We start from the raw sequence: 15,344 nt of genomic DNA on the forward strand, positions 1-15,344 counted from the left end.
GTGGTCTGGGGAAATGCTTAGCCACGGCTCCAGGCTCCAGGCTGGGCCATGCCTCACCTCTCTGGATGGGAACTCAGCACAGGGGGCATCAACAAAGCTGACTGTCCTCTGTGTCAGGCATCACAGGGTCAGGAGGCTCCTGGCTCAGAGGGGGATGCGAAGGAGGGCAGTGGAGGGAAGAGAGTCCTGGCACAGGGAAGAGGGAACCAGGCTGCCGGCCCAGTGCCCAGCTGCTCCCCATCCCTCACACCCTGGCCCTGGAGCCCTTGGCCACATGCCCCATCCCAGGACCGCCTAGTTGTGAGAGAAGCCCCCGTGGGAGAAGGCAGGGAGGTCGGGGGCACAGGCAGCAGCCTGGGGCAGGCAAGCCAGGGGGTTGACCTCGCAGGCCCCAGCATCCTGGTCCCCTCGGAAGTAGATGGAGTCGGCAGAGTAGAAGGAGGGGTCTTCGTCAAAGAAGTTGTAGGGTCGGAGGAAGAAGCCCACGCCGTTCCCCACAGTCACCGTGTTAGGAATGTCCTCTGCATGTGGGATATGCAGAAAACCAGCTGTCACCCAGGCCACCAAGTCCTAGCAGGGGAGAAGAAAGAGGATCACGAGGTCTGGCTTTGCTGAGGACATGCCCTGCCTCCCACAGTGACCTTGCAGATAGGGAGTCAGCTCACCCACCTGTATGTTCTTAGTTTCTCAGGAAAAATCTGAAATCACAAAGTTTCTTTCTTTCTTTCTTTTTTTTTTTTTTTTGAGACAGAGTCTCGCTCTGTCACCTAGGATAGAGTGCAGTGGTGTGATCTCGACTCATTGCAATCACCACCTCCTGGGTTCAAGCATCAGGCACCCGAATAGCTGGAATTACAGGCACGCGCCACCACACTCTGCTCATTTTTGTATTTTTAGTAGAGATGGAGTTTCACCATGTTGCCCAGGCTGGTCTCGAACTCCTGAGCTCAAGATATCCACCTGCCTCAGCCTTCTAAAGTGCTGGGATTATAGGCATGAGCCACTGCACCCGGCCAAAGTTTCATTGTTAGTGGTTTCTGAAGATCTCTGAGGAATCCCGCTTCTGAGGCAGTGAAGTGACTCATCTTGTCCCCCTGACTCCTCCCCTCCTCCCCAGCTGCCTGCTCACCCCTCCGTGCAACTAACCTGCCCTGCAATGGTCTCATTGTTGATGAAGTCAGTGAAGTCCACAGTGGGTGTCCAAGGGTCATTCAAATTGTAGATGCTGGTGCTACTAGGTTCCTCCTCCTTCCGCTGGGTTACCGCCAGCTGGTACCTACAGGAGTTTTTTATTAGACATACAAGTTCGTCAACTGTCCCACTGCCTGAAGCTGCACTGAAGAGTGAACACTAGGGGGAAATGAGCCCCAAAGTCTTGGAGTATTGAGCCTCTGTATCATTCTTTGTCCAGTTCTCCTTGCCTGTCTCTGTCTCTCTCTCTCTCCTCTGCAGACTTCCCCCACTTGTCCACTGTCCTGTACCTTAAACATCAACTGGCCCACCAGGCTTCAGGTAGAAATGTTGCTCATCCATCCATCTGGATCAGAGCATGATGTTGAGCCTGGGCCTTGGAACCATACATATGGACATGGCCTGTTTCCCATCCTAGGTCAAGTTCAGTATCTCAAATACCTAGATTTCAGGGAATCCTCCCTCCGATCTGTGTTCCCATCTCACTGTTTTTTTCCTCCAACCTTTAATGTGAACATTTTAAACATACAGAAAAATTGGAAGAATTGTATAGTGAACATCCACATACTCAAGTCTAGCGTCTACCATTAACATTTTCCTAGATTTTCTTCAATGCCTCATATCTCAGCATTCCTCCACCCACCCATTAGGCTTTGTTTTGAGTGCCTACAGATTGCGGCCACAGGAATGTGTGTGTGTGTTTGTGTGTACCTGTGGGAGGTGGAGCAGTGTGGAGCCCTTCATACATTCTACTTGCCCCACTCCCTCCTGACCGCCGACCACTCACCTCCCCCAGCTGAAGCCTCTTTCCACGGAGCTGTTCTGGGGCAGTGGCTCCCCAGAAAAGCTGCGCACCTGGATGCGGTAGCCCCGGGGGTGACCCCACTTGTTGCTGTGGTTGCTGGCCAGGTACAGGTAGCGAGGGGTGGCGCCTCCCATGGGGAAGGTGGCTTGCTCCTCCGTCTCCAGCAGCTTCCGGGTCACCTCCATCCTCTGCATCTGGTGCTCAGGGCTCCAGGGCACAGCCATGGGGACAAAGGCCATATCCTCGGCCCAGACCCAGTTCTCTAGTCCTGCTCAGGGTGGGATCGGGGAGGGCCTATCATGCAATTGCCCTGGCCCCTCTGGACTCTGCCCCCACCTGGCTTCAGAGTGGGGGCAGAGTGGGGGCCAAAGAGCAGCCCAGAACTGAGTGTGCCCCTGCTTCTCTTCCCTCTCCCCAAGATAGTCCCAGTCCAGGGATTCGAAGGAGGGCTTTCTCCCTGCTGTCTTCTCTGGTAATAATCCCAGATGCCTTGCGACTGGGCCTCCACCAATGTCCTCCCTCTGAGGGGCTGCATGGGAGGGTGTTTGCCTGAGGTTGGAACAATCCTGTGGGCAATAGGCAGGTGGCACTCCCTCTGACCTGAAGACTTCCCCTCACATGTGAAGCCCTGTGGCATTGCCAGGACTGCCTTATCATGAAAATAAGCCTCACATTGACTGAACCTGAAGGAGCTGTGTAGGGAGCATGCCGAGTGCCTTCTGTGTATTCATGCTTTCACTTCTACAACAATCTCAAAAAGGAGGAACTATCATTGTCTCCATCTTACAGATGGGACAACTGAGTCTTAGAGCATTCAATAATGTACCCTGGTTGGTCAGCAAGGACACACGGTTAATCTCATGGCAGTGCTGGGGACCTGGGTCTTAGTCTGGCCTTACACTGCCCACACATCAGCACATAGAGGAAGACAGCACAGAGAGACACCACAACAGAACAGCAGACATGGGGACCGAGGGGAAGGAAAACCAATACTGGGCCCGATGCTGCTGGGGCTTGGAGATACCTTTCGCAGTTTGAAATTTGGCAGGGAGCAGGGAGCGGGGCTTAAGACACAATCTGTTTCCTGAACTTTTGGAGTCTGAATGATTTTATTTGAGTCTAACTAGGTCCCATATTAGGAGTCAAGTTAAGTGATCTGAGACAAGGAGCAATAAATCAAAACATGCTGGTAGCTCCCTCTGCACCTTCCAAAGACCAGGAGAGAGGAGAGACTGATTCAGCAAACCCTTAGTTTCCTCTTGTAGATTCACTGCCCCTACTCCATATCCCAGTGTTTCCACCCTTAGGTGACAATTGCAGACTAAGAGTTTTTTTTTGTTGTTTTTTTGTTTTTTTTGAGACAGAGTTTCGCTCTCATTGCCCAGGCTGGAGTACAGTCGCATGATCTTGGCTCACTGCAACCTCTGCCTCCCAGGTTCAAGTGATTATTTTGCCTCAACCTCCAAGTAGCTGGGATTACAGGTGCACACCAGCATGTCCAGCTAATTTTTGTATTTTTAATAGAGACGGGGTTTCACCATGTTGGCCAGGCTGGTCTCGATCTCCTGACCTCAGAAGATCCACCCGCCTCAGTCTCCCAGACTGCTGGGATTACAGGCATGAGCCACTGTGCCCGGCCAGAGACTAAGAGTTCTTTATGGTCCACGTGCACAAGTAGGCTCCTGTGGCTAATCACAACAATACCTAGTATTTCTCAAGGGCCCACTATGTGTCAGGCACTGTTCCAAGTGTTTTAAAAGTTGTCATCATTTAATAACAGAGATAAAGATAGATGTGTGTGTATGGGTTGGTTGGAATATATGCTTAAATTTTCTAGCTAAGTCCGCTGAGAGGGCCTAAAAGCAATGACATCCCAGTAATAATGAGCACACTTGGTGCCCAGATATTGGTTTCTAAATACCATTCTCCAATAAAGTGAACTTGATCTCCCTGGAGACAAGGTTGATTCCAGGGTAGAAGCAGGGAAAATGCCAGATGAAATTGAAACATTTTTGGGTGCCAGAAAGTAAAGAAGTGCTCAAAAATGTGTGGAGGTATGTGAAAAGGACATAGGAACTAATCTGAAGGATCTCCCAATAGCCAAAGTTGGAAAAATGTAAGGAACAAAATAAATGAAGTACTGGGTTATAACCCTTAGAGTACAATAAAAAACCATGAGTCTATACAATTTGAATAAATAATTGAAAACAGAAATAAAAAGGAAGGACAACTCTTCCTTATGGAAAATTCCAATTAATAAATGTATAAGGAATAAGGAAAACATTTTAAGGATAAAGAAAATGTCCTATATATACATAAGGAAATACTATTCAGCCTTAAAAGAAGAAAGTCTCCTTGCAACAACATGGATGAACCTAGGGGACATTATGTTAATTAAATAAGTCAGATACAGCAGGACAATACTATATGATCTCACTTATATGTGGAATCTAAAAAAAGTTGAACTCATAGCAGTAGGAAATAGAATGGTGGTTATCAGGGCCTTAAGGAGGGTGGAGTTGGGAAGATGTAGCTCAATGAATAAAAAATTTCAGAAGTTCAAGAGATCTATTGGACTGGGCATGGTGGCTCATGCCTGTAATCCCAGCACTTTGGGAGGCTGAGGAGGGAGGATCGCTTGAGCCCAGGAGTTCAAGACCAGCCTGGGAAACATAGCGAGATCCCCATCTCTATAAAAAAAATTTTAAATTAGCTGAGCATGGTGGCATGTGCCCATAGTCCCAGTGACTCAGGAGGCTGAAGTGGGAGGATTGCTTGAGCCCAGTAAGTTGAGGCTGCAGTGAGCTGTAATCACACCATTGCACTCCAGCCTGGGTGACAGAGTAAGACCCTGTTTCAAACAACAAAAAAAACCCCAAAGAGATCTATTGTACAACATGGTGACTATAGTTAATATGTTATATATTCTTGAAAACTGCTAAGAGTAGATTTTAAGTGTTCTCACCACTAAAAAATGATAAGGGCTGAGCATGGTGGTTCACACCTGTAATCCCAGCATTTTGGGAGATCGAGGTGAGAGGACCACATGAGCCCAGGAGTTGGAGATTGCAGTGAGCTATTATCACACTACCTCATTCCAGCCTGGGTGATAGAGTGAGACCCTGTCTCAAAAAAGAAAAAAGAAAAGGTAAGAAAAAAAGAATGTAAACCATCTGAGAGCAACAATGTTGTTTCTTTTGTTAAATTGCATAGTTGGGTGCTTGGCACAAGTGTGCATTCATACATTTTTGTTGCTTGCTTGAATAATGTTGTTATATGAAAAAACAGAAGTGGCAAAACGTAGGTACATTATGATAACATTTGAATATAGAAATCTAAATACTTATATCAATATATCATATTTATACATAGTATACAATATAATAAATTCTATAATCACAGAGGTAATTTTTTAAAGCATGGAATACTTTTTTTTTTTTTTGAGACAAAGTCTGGTTCTGTCACGCAGAATGGAGTGCAGTGGCTCAATCTCAGCTCACTGCAACCTCTGACTCCCAGATTCAAGTGATTCTCCTGCCTCAGCCTCCCGAGTAGCTAGGATTACAGCATACACATGCCCAGCTAATTTTTGTATTTTTAGTACAGACAGGATTTCGCCATGTTGGCCAGGCTGGTTTTGAACTCCTGACCTCAAGTGATCCACCCCCCTCAGACTCCCAAAGTGTTGGGCTTACAGGCATAAGCTACTGCTCCTAGCCCAACGAAAACTTTTAAAGCTAGGCATGGAGACTTCAGCTCACCCCTCCAGCACCTTTGCCTCTGCCAGGATGCCTTACCTGCTACATCCAGGTCCACCTTGAAGTGGGCACTGTGGGTGTGGACCGTGCCCAGGGTGTGCTCTGAAACTTTGTTTCCATACCTCTGGGCAGCACCAAAGGGGAATGCTGAGCTGATGTAGCCGGTGGTGTGGAGTCTGATTTCTATGGCCCCATTAGGGTGGAAGACCATATCCCACACATAGTCATAGTTGAGCATAGTAGACACAGATCTGACGACCAGCACCGTTTCCGCAAGGCCCCCAAAGTAGTGGGAGTAGAAATCTGAGTGGTGTCGCCGCAGGGGGAGGCCCTGGTTCTGTTCAAATATACAAAAGGCGTATTGTCTTGGCGGCCTGGGACTCAAAAAGGAAGTGCCAGTCCACGTAGGTGGCCAGGTAGGGGCAGTCCACCCCATGGGTCAGGGGCGTGGAGAAGTGGCCCAAGCCAAAGCCACTATCTATGTACCGGCTTCGTAGAGCAGAAGGAGAATTGCCTCCATAGATGGCCAAGGCCGCCTGGACACTGACTTCATAGGCCACCCTCTCCCCTTGGAAGCGAACGTCAAAGATCCTTGGGCCACTGAATGCTCCGAGGCCAAAGGAGAAAGTCCACAGTGAGGAGGCCACCCGACTTCCCTGGACACTGAAGCGGGGGCCTTGGGGATAGAACTGCAGAGGGGGAGCTGGACCCGGGGGCACAGGGGACTTCAGGGACCAGGACCCACCTGTGCCATTGTCTGGGATCAGCACCACATTCACCAGGCCGGCCTCAAACTGGGCCTCCAGCTGGGCCAGGCTGTCGTAGTAGCGGCCTTGATAGAACACCTTCTGGATAGTCCAGCGGGCAGGGTCCAGGGCCTTGTGGTTCACTAGCAGCTCCAAGCCCACGTGGTGCGGGAAGAACCCAGCGCCCGAGATGTTGTAGTAGAGGCCAAACCAGGTGGCCCGGTCCCCTGATTGCAGACTACGGGGAGCCGTCGTCATTGTCACCAGGTTCCGTCCCCGGCGCTGGTAGAAGCAACAGTGGTGGAGAAGCCCAGAAGCCTGGGGCAGCTCTCTGTCGAAGATCATCTGGTCTATGTCCATGTACTCTTGGAACAACATGGGGCGTCGGTGATAGGGCAGGGGGCCTCCATGACGCTCCACAGTCACGTCCCGCATGTAGGAGGGGTGAGGCAGTGGCCCCACCACCAGCTCACTCACGTTGGGCTGGGGTTGCCTGCCAAAGAAGACGATGGCCAGTGCCTCCCGGGCAGGTGGGGGGCTCCCCCTGTCCAAGTGAGCCAGGGCTGCAGCCTTGGGAGGCAGCTGCAACTCCACTGAGAAGACACAGTTGTCCGAGGGCCGGGCCTGGGCTGCATCCACCAGCCCTGGCCCCAGCTGCTGGGTCAGAAAGCGCATCACAGCCGTCAGCTCCTCTCGGCTCAGGTCTGCAAACAGCTGGCTCTGGCCAGGGTGTGTCCAAGGCTGGGCACTGGGAGATATGGAGGGGCAATGGGGAAGCTGGTTCAGCTTACATTCCCTCTCACCTCCTTTCTCACTCCCAGCCCCACCTTCACCCATGCCTGTCACCAGAACACTAAACAGGGACAAAATAATGAAGACAGCCATAGCTAAAGCTCCTGGGTCATCTTCAGGCTCTTGGTTCTGAATGCAGAATACAAAATAGACAATGATAAACAGATAGAGAGGACCTGGGTGCAGGATGTTTCTCACAGCCTCTGGAGGGTCCTGGTGTGGTGCTGCCGGTCAAGAGGAATGATGGATATTGTGAAAAACCCCAAGGGCAGAGGGGTCTGGGGTGGAGCTAGAGGTGACTAGGAATCAGGTCGTGTTCAGGAGGTGGAGCAGAGTTAAACTTTGATTTTAAATGACCCACGTAAGCCTCTGTCCTCCTGTTCCAAATCAAACAACGTACTCAGGGTCAGGGTCAATGAACCAAGTAGGCAGAGAGGTGTGTTTTGGAGATAAGAGCTAGCAAGGTGCAAGAGGAAGTGGGGGGCGCCGACTGTCCTGCGGCTCTCCAATCTTTTCCCTCCAGGTGGAACTTTTCTCCTGGCTGCAAGGCTGCAAGGGAAAATCACCTGGCCACACCTCCACAGCCAGATTCCCTCCTTCCCTCCTCTAGTTTTTGATGTCCTCCAGGCTCTGCCTCCCACCTCTCTCTCCTGCCTCCATCCATCCACTAGAATCCTAGCAGCAGCCTGAGGGAAGCCTGAGAGTAATGATGAGAAAGCAAGGCATCTAGCAGGGAGCTGGGGGGCTGAGAGGCTGAGCCAGGTCAGCTTTGTGGAGGCCCCAAGTGCCCTAAATCACTGTAGGGGAGGGTGCAGGGTGCAGAACAAGCTAGAAGCTGCCTGGTTCATTGGGGTGGGGGTGAGTGTGGGGGCAGGAACCAGAGTATAACCGAGACCTTCATGCCTCCCCTTGTACTGGACTGAGGGATAGGCCAGGGCGGAGGTCAGGTGGGGCTGGGAAACTGGCTGTGGACTTATCTCGGGCCTGAAAATCCTTTTCCAAAATGGTGCCGACATGGAGAGTGAAGCCACCTCTGTCCTTCACAGCCAATGGCTGAGCGGCTTCTTTTCCAGGTGACAAACATGTGGAAAGCCACTGTCATTTGGGCAGCCAGGTCCTGAGGGGAACTGGAAGAGACTGAGGGTTCCAGAAGGGGGATGTGCTTCCCTCGTGTACCTGGGGAAGAATCCTCTCCAACCTGGACACATCTAGGAAGACTTTTCAGGAAGAGATGTTCGAGCCGACCTTGAAGATGATGCATTCACCTGGCAGAGAAGAGGAAGGATATTCCAGCAAAGGCACAGAAACCTGAAACAGCTCGGCACAAGCAGGGAACAGCCAAGGATCAGCCTATTTGGTGGGAGTTGGGGAGGAGGGGAGTAAGCAGAGGAGGTAAGATCATGAAGACGCCTGGCGCATGTTTTCAGCAAGGTGGTCATTGCAGAAAGACAGTGAGACAGACACCTGGAAACCTAGACCAGGTCATTGACCCTGACCCTGAGTGCGTTGTTTTATTTGGAACAGGAGGACGGAGGCCTATGTGGGTCATTTAAAGTCAAAGTTTAACTCTGCCCCACCTCCTGAACACGACCTGATTCCTAGTCCCCTCTAGCTCCACCCCCGACCCCTCTGCCCTTGGGTTTTTCACAATATCCATCATTCCTCTTGACTGGCAGCACCACACAGAGACCAGGACCCTCCAGATAAATCAACACCAGAAGGGTCAGGCTATCCAGAAATGTTTATGCCATTGGTTGTATTTTGATAAGGAAACTTGCCTGGTTTTCCTGCCTCTTGTTCTTTTATTTGACTTTATTTTTTTTGAGACAGTCTTGCTCTGTTGCCCAGGCTGGAGTGCAATGGTGCAATCTCAGCTCACTACAAACTCCGTCTCCCAGGTTCAAGCAATTTTCCTGCCTCAGCCTGCAGAGTAGTTGGGATTACAGGCGTATGCCACCACACCCGGCTACTTTTTGTATCTTTGTTTTATTTTATTTTATTTTAGATGGAGTCTTGCTCTGTCGTCCAGGCTGGAGTGCAGTGGCTCAATCTCAGCTCACTGCAACCTCCACCTCTCGGGTTCAAGCAATTCTCCTGCCTCAGCCTCCCAAGTAGCTGGGATTACAGACGCGTGTCACCACACCTGACTAATTTTGTATTTTTAATAGAGATGGAGTTTCACCATGTGGCCAGGCTGGTCTCAAACTCCTGACCCCAAGTGATCCACCCGCCTCAGCCTCCCAAAGTGCTGGGATTACAGGCGTAGCCACCGAGCCCGGCCTCCTGTTATTTAAAGCTGTAGAAGTAGTGGGGCTCATTTCAAGTCTGTAAGAAAAGTAGGGTTCCCCTTTCCTGCGGGATGGAATTTCAATATAACAACTCCTCCCTCCAGGCATGTGAGCCCTTCTTGTCCTCAGGGAAACCAAGAACCACATTTTCTCTTGCTGATCTGGTTTTTATGCTCTGTAGAAGCTCTTCATGAAAAAAACTGTTTTAAAAAAAGTTGGGTTTTTTTGTTTTGTTTTGTTTTGTTTTTGAGACATGGTCTCGCTCTGTCACCCAGGCTAGCGTGCATGGAGTGCAGTGATGTCATATATAGCTCACAGCAGCCTCAAATTCCTGGGCTCAAGCAGTCTTCCCACTGCAGCCTCTCTAAGCTCTTGGATTACAGATGACAGCTCCCTGGATCAACTTGGGAAGGAGGAAGGTTTTTGAGAGATCCCCTACAGAGTGAGGGCAGATATTCGGGGAATTTTGTGGGATTCACAAGTAGGGAGTGTGTGTGTGTGTCTGTGTGTGTGTGTGTGCGTGTGTGTGTATTGAGGGAAAGAATGGCTAGAGCCCACTCTCCCGCCCAGCAAGGCCTTAGGGAAGTGATAGCCTCAGAGGGGAACTCATGCCTAGGCCCCTCCTCTGTCCCCGCCTTGGCAAGACTTGGCAAGGCAGTGGAAAGTGAGTTTAACAGCAGTGATCACTGTCCACTGAAGACTACCTGACAGTCCCCAAAAGTCCCAGATTCCAGAGTCTTACCTAACCCTAAAGATGAGCACCCTCAACAAACATGCCTGGAGTTTAATTTCCTGCCAGCCGAGTAGCTGAGGGCACAGAGCTGGTTATTGAACATTAAAAAAAAAAAAAAGGCCAGGAGTGGTGGCTCATGCTTGTAATCCTAGCACTTTGGGAGGCTGAGGTGGGCGGATCACCTGAGGTTGGGAGTTCATGACCAGCCTGGCCAACATGGTGAAACCCCGTCTCTACTAAAAATACAAAAATTAGCTGGGCGTGGTGGCCCACGTCTGTAATCCCAGCTACTTGGGAGGCTGAGGCACAAGAATCACTTGAACCTGGGAGGTGCAGTTTGCAGTGAGGCAAGATTGTGCCACTACACTCCAGCCTGGGTGACAGAGCTAGACTCTATCTCAGAAAAAAAGTAAGAGGAAAGAAAGGAAGAGAGAAAAAGAAGAAAGAAAGAAAGAAAGAGAGAAAGAAAGGAAGGAAGGAGGAAGGAAGGAAGGAAAAGGGAAGGGAAGGGAAAGGAAGGAAAGGAAAGGAGAGACAGAGGGAAGGAAGGAAGGAGAGAGAGAGGGAGGGAGGAAAGGGAAGGGGGGAGGAAAGGAAGGAAGAAAAGGAAGGAAGGAAGGAAAGAAAGGGAAGGGCAGGGAAGGAAGGAAGAGAGAGAGAGAAAGACAAGAAAAAGAAAGAAAGAAAGAAGGAAGGAAGGAAAGCAAGCAAGCAAGCAAGCAAGCAAGCAAGCCAGGCACGGTGGCTCATGCCTGTAATCCCAGCACTTTGGGAGGCTGAAGCGGGCGGATCACCTGAGGTCAGGAGTTTGAGACCAGCCTGACCAATATGGTGAAACCCTGTCTCTACTAAAAATACAAAAATTAGCTGGGTGTGGTGGCAGGCGCCTGTAGTCCCAGCTACTGGGGAGGCTGAGACAGGAGAATTGCTTGAACCCGGGAGGCAGAGGTTGCAGTGAGCCGAGATCATGCCACTGCACTCCAGCCTGGGCCACAGAGCAAGACTCCGTCTCAAAAAAAAAAAAAAAAAGAAAGAAAGGAAGGTAACCGGGCATGGTGGCTCACATCTGTAATCCCAGCACTTTGGGAAGGTGAGGTGGGAGGATTGCTTGAGCCCAGAAGTTCAAGATCAGCCTGGGCAACATAGCAAGACCCACATCTCTACAAAAAAGTTAAAAAAAAAAAAAAGAATTAGCTGCTATAAGGCATGATCATGATGCCATCACATTTCAGCCTGGGCAACAGAGGAGGATGCTATCTCAGAAAAAGAAACAAAAAGAAAAGTGACATTTAATACTTACGCCCGAATGTTGGAGAGTAAAACTCACACCCAATATTCCCATCAATGAGCAGTAACATGGAGATGAAGAACTAGAAAGCTTCTTGAAGTCAAGACAGACAATGGAATTACTGTAACTAAGGCAGGAAAGGGTCATTGGAAACAGGTTGTGAATCAGAAATTTAAAGAAAATAAATACTGTATGTATTCACTCCAAGAAAAGTAAAGGTTAAATGAAAAACAGAAGTTTTCTTCTACTGTAGGCAAGGCTATAGACAGATCATGGTGACCTAGCCTGCAGAAATAGGCTCCAGACACCCCCGAGCAAAGTTAAAAGAAGAACAAATTCCTTTGCTGTCTCCCCTTTAAATAATTAATTATGACTATATTTGCCAACACTTGTATTCAGTAAAATTTATAAGTTTCTGTTTTACAAGTTATGCCAAGTCAACAGTTATGCTATAGATTATGTGACTTGTCACTACATAGTTTACTGCCTTTGTCCTGTTTCTGTGTACTAGCCTGTATAAGCTAAACTCTGTCTTTGTTCAGTGCTCAGCTTTTTAGCTGTGAGTCCACTGAGCTGGTACACACCTAATAAATATCCTCCTGTACTCACCCATACTAGTCTCTCTAGTCCTCTGTGTCCTGCAACAGTTGTGTGACCTTTAGGATAAAGGAAATAAAATCTAATGTCAAGGCCTAGCCACAAGGCAATCCATCCCAGCCAGGGAACTTGTGTCTGGTCCTTTGGTAAGTTATGGTCAATAGCGGGGAAGTTACCTCCAGCTCTTGGCTAAGAACATGCCATTAAGACAACTAATGTTGGGGCTGGGCACAGTGGCTCACGCCTGTAATCCCAGCACTTTGGGAGGCCAAGATGGGCAGATCACTTGAGGTCAAAGGTTCAAGAACAGACTGACCAACATGGTGAAACCCCATCTCTATGAAAAATACAAAAATTAACTGGGCATGGTCGTGGGCACCTGTAATCCCAGCTACTCAGGAGGCTGAGGCAGGAGAATTGCTTGAACCTGGGAGGCAGAGGTTGCAGTGAGCTGAGATTACACCACGGCACTCCAGCCTGGGTGACAGAGCGAGACTCTGTCTCAAAAGAAAAAAAAAGACAAATAATGTTGACCAGGTGCAGCAGCTCACACCTGTAATCCCTTCATTTTGGGATGCCAAGAGTCGAGAATCACATGAGCCCAGGAGTTCAAGACCAGCTTGGACAATATAGAGATCTCTACAAAAAATTTTAAAAAAAATTAGCCAGGCACATCCTAGCTACTTGGGAGGCTGAGGCAGGAGGATTGCTTGAGCCCAGGAGTTCAAGGCTGCAATAAACTATGATTGTGCCACTGCACTTCAGCCTAGGTGACAGAGCAAGACCTTGTCACTAAAAAAAAGAAAAAACAGAAAGAGAAAAGATTTATTTTGGTTGAGTGTGGTGCCTCATGCCTGTAATTCCAGCAATTTGTGAGGAAGAGACAGGAGAATGGCTTGAGCCCAGGAGTCCAAGACCACTCTGGGCAACATAGCAAGGCCTCATCTCTACAATAACTTAAAAAATACATATATATATAGGCTGGCGTGGTGGCTCATACCTGTAATCCTAGCACTTTGAGAGGCCAAGATGGGCAGATTCCTTGAGCTTAGGAGTTCAAGACCAGCCTGGGCAACACGGCAAAACCCTATCTACCAAAAATATAAAAAATTAGCCAGGTATAGTGGTGCATGCCTGTGGTCCCAGCTTCTTGGGAGGCTGAAGTGGGAGGATCACTTGAGCCCACAGGGTGGAGGTTGCAGTGAGCCAAGATTGCACCCCTACACTCAAGCCTGGGCAATATAGTGAGAACCTGTCTCAAAAACAAAACAAAACACCAAAAACATATGTGTAGAAAGAGATTTGGCCAATGACAAATATTGACAGTTAAAGTAAGAAAGGCTGGCTGGGCGTGGTGGCTTACACCTGTAATCCCAGCACTTTGGGAGGCCGAGGTGGGAGGATCACTTGAGCCCAGGAGTTTGAGACCAGGCAACAGAGCGAGACATGGTCTCTACAAAAAAATTTTTTTTTTGAGACAAAGTTTCACTCTTGTTGCCTAGGCTGGAGTGCAGTGATGTGATCTCGGCTCACTGCAACCTCCACCTCCCAGGTTCAAGCGATTCTCCTGCCTCAGCCTCCGGAGTAGCTGGGATTACAGGCACCCGCCACCATGCCCAGCTAATTTTTTGTATTTTTAGTAGAGACGGGGTTTCATCACGTTGGCCAGGCTGGTCTTGAACTCCTGACCTCAGGTGATCCACCTGCCTCGGCCTCCCAAAGTGCTCGAATTACAGGCATGAGCCACCGCGCCTGGCCTACAAAAAAATTTTTTAAAATTAGCCAGGCATGGTGGCACACGCCTGTAATTCCAGCTGCTCGGGAGGCTGAGGTGGGAGGATCGCTTCAGTCTGGGAGGTTGAGGCTGCAGTGAGCCATGGTGGTACCACTGCACTCCAGCCTGGGTGACAGAGCAAGACCTTTTCTTAAGGGGGGAAAAAAAGAAAAAGAAAAAAGAAAAGAAAAAAAGAAAGAAAGAAAGGCTGAGATCACCCACGGAGGACTTCTGGAGAGAGGAGAAAGGAGGACCAAGGACAGAACCCTAGAAAAGGCAAGAGCTTGGGGCTCCATGAGTAGGTAGGGGGAGCAGAAGTCAAGGAGCCTGAGAAGACTGAGAAGGAGCAAATATGGATGAAAAGAGGACAATGTGGGAGAGTCAAGATGGGAGAGGGTTCCAAGAAGGGAGGACAGTTGGTGTTGTCAAACACCACCGAGAGGTCCAGAAAGTAGGCGGCCAGGAGCTCCTGTTGATTTTGTGTTTAAGAAGTCACTGGGGGCCGGGTGCTGTGGCTCACACCTGTAATCCCAGCACTTTGAGAGGCCAAGGCAGGCAGATCACTTGAGGTCAGGAGTTCGAGACCAACCTGGCCAACATGGTGAAACCCCGTCTCTACTAAAACTACAAAATTAGCCGGGCGTAGTGGCAGGTGCCTGTAATACCAGCTACTCAGGAGGCTAAGGCAGGAGAATCACTTGAACCCGGGAAGTGGAGGTTGCAGTGAGCCAAGATCATGCCATTGCACGCCAGCCTGGGCGACAAGAGTGAAATTCCATCTCAAAATAAAAAAAATAAAAGAGGCGAGGCAAATGGGCACACCTCATGTCCTCACAGGGGGTTGCCATGTTCACATTCCTGGAGAAGTCCTAGTCATGCCCTCTGACCCAAGCCTCAGGGATTCCCTTGTCCAACTCCTTTATCTCAGGCCACTGGGCCCCAAGTCCTGAAGATCTGAGCCTTGGCAGCACCAGTTCCTTCAGAACCTGACATCCTCAGCCAGTAATCACTCCTAGACAATTGACCACAAGTCTGAAGCCAAGACTCCAGACAACTTCTGTGGTCTAAGGAAGAGATTGGATTGGGGTGTGGGGCTGGAGGTCCACCTTGCGGCCCTCCTGACCCGAGCTGAACTGATGTTCTAACAATCTAGATGTCCATTCTGCCTCCCCTCATCTGGGGCCTGGGGCAGGTGGCATCATCACCATGCTGAGATATAAGGAAGCAGACACAACCAGTCACGTTTTCATATAAAAGCTTGTGAGAATTGACATACAATTACACACACAACACATACAAACACTTTGGTCTGGAGATGGGTTTCAAGGCAACTAAATTCCAGTGAACAAGATGGTGAGGGTGCGGGGGTGGA

The 15,344-nt window shown here is 49.5% G+C and overlaps 1 protein-coding gene across 1 annotated transcript; it reads right to left on the reverse strand.

Annotated features, from left to right (window-relative positions):
- Nucleotides 1-13: 13 nt before the first annotated feature.
- On the reverse strand, nt 14-7,385 carry LOC100974087 (membrane primary amine oxidase-like). The gene is given in 5 exon segments (XM_008966507.5): nt 14-570; nt 1,147-1,276; nt 1,979-2,264; nt 5,794-6,113; nt 6,115-7,385. Coding segments are annotated over 5 exon segments (2,283 nt in total). The 3' UTR covers nt 14-294.
- Between the last annotated feature and the right edge of the window lie 7,959 nt (nt 7,386-15,344).

Source organism: Pan paniscus, chromosome 19, assembly GCF_029289425.2.
Source record: "Pan paniscus chromosome 19, NHGRI_mPanPan1-v2.0_pri, whole genome shotgun sequence".
NCBI lineage: Eukaryota > Metazoa > Chordata > Mammalia > Primates > Hominidae > Pan > Pan paniscus.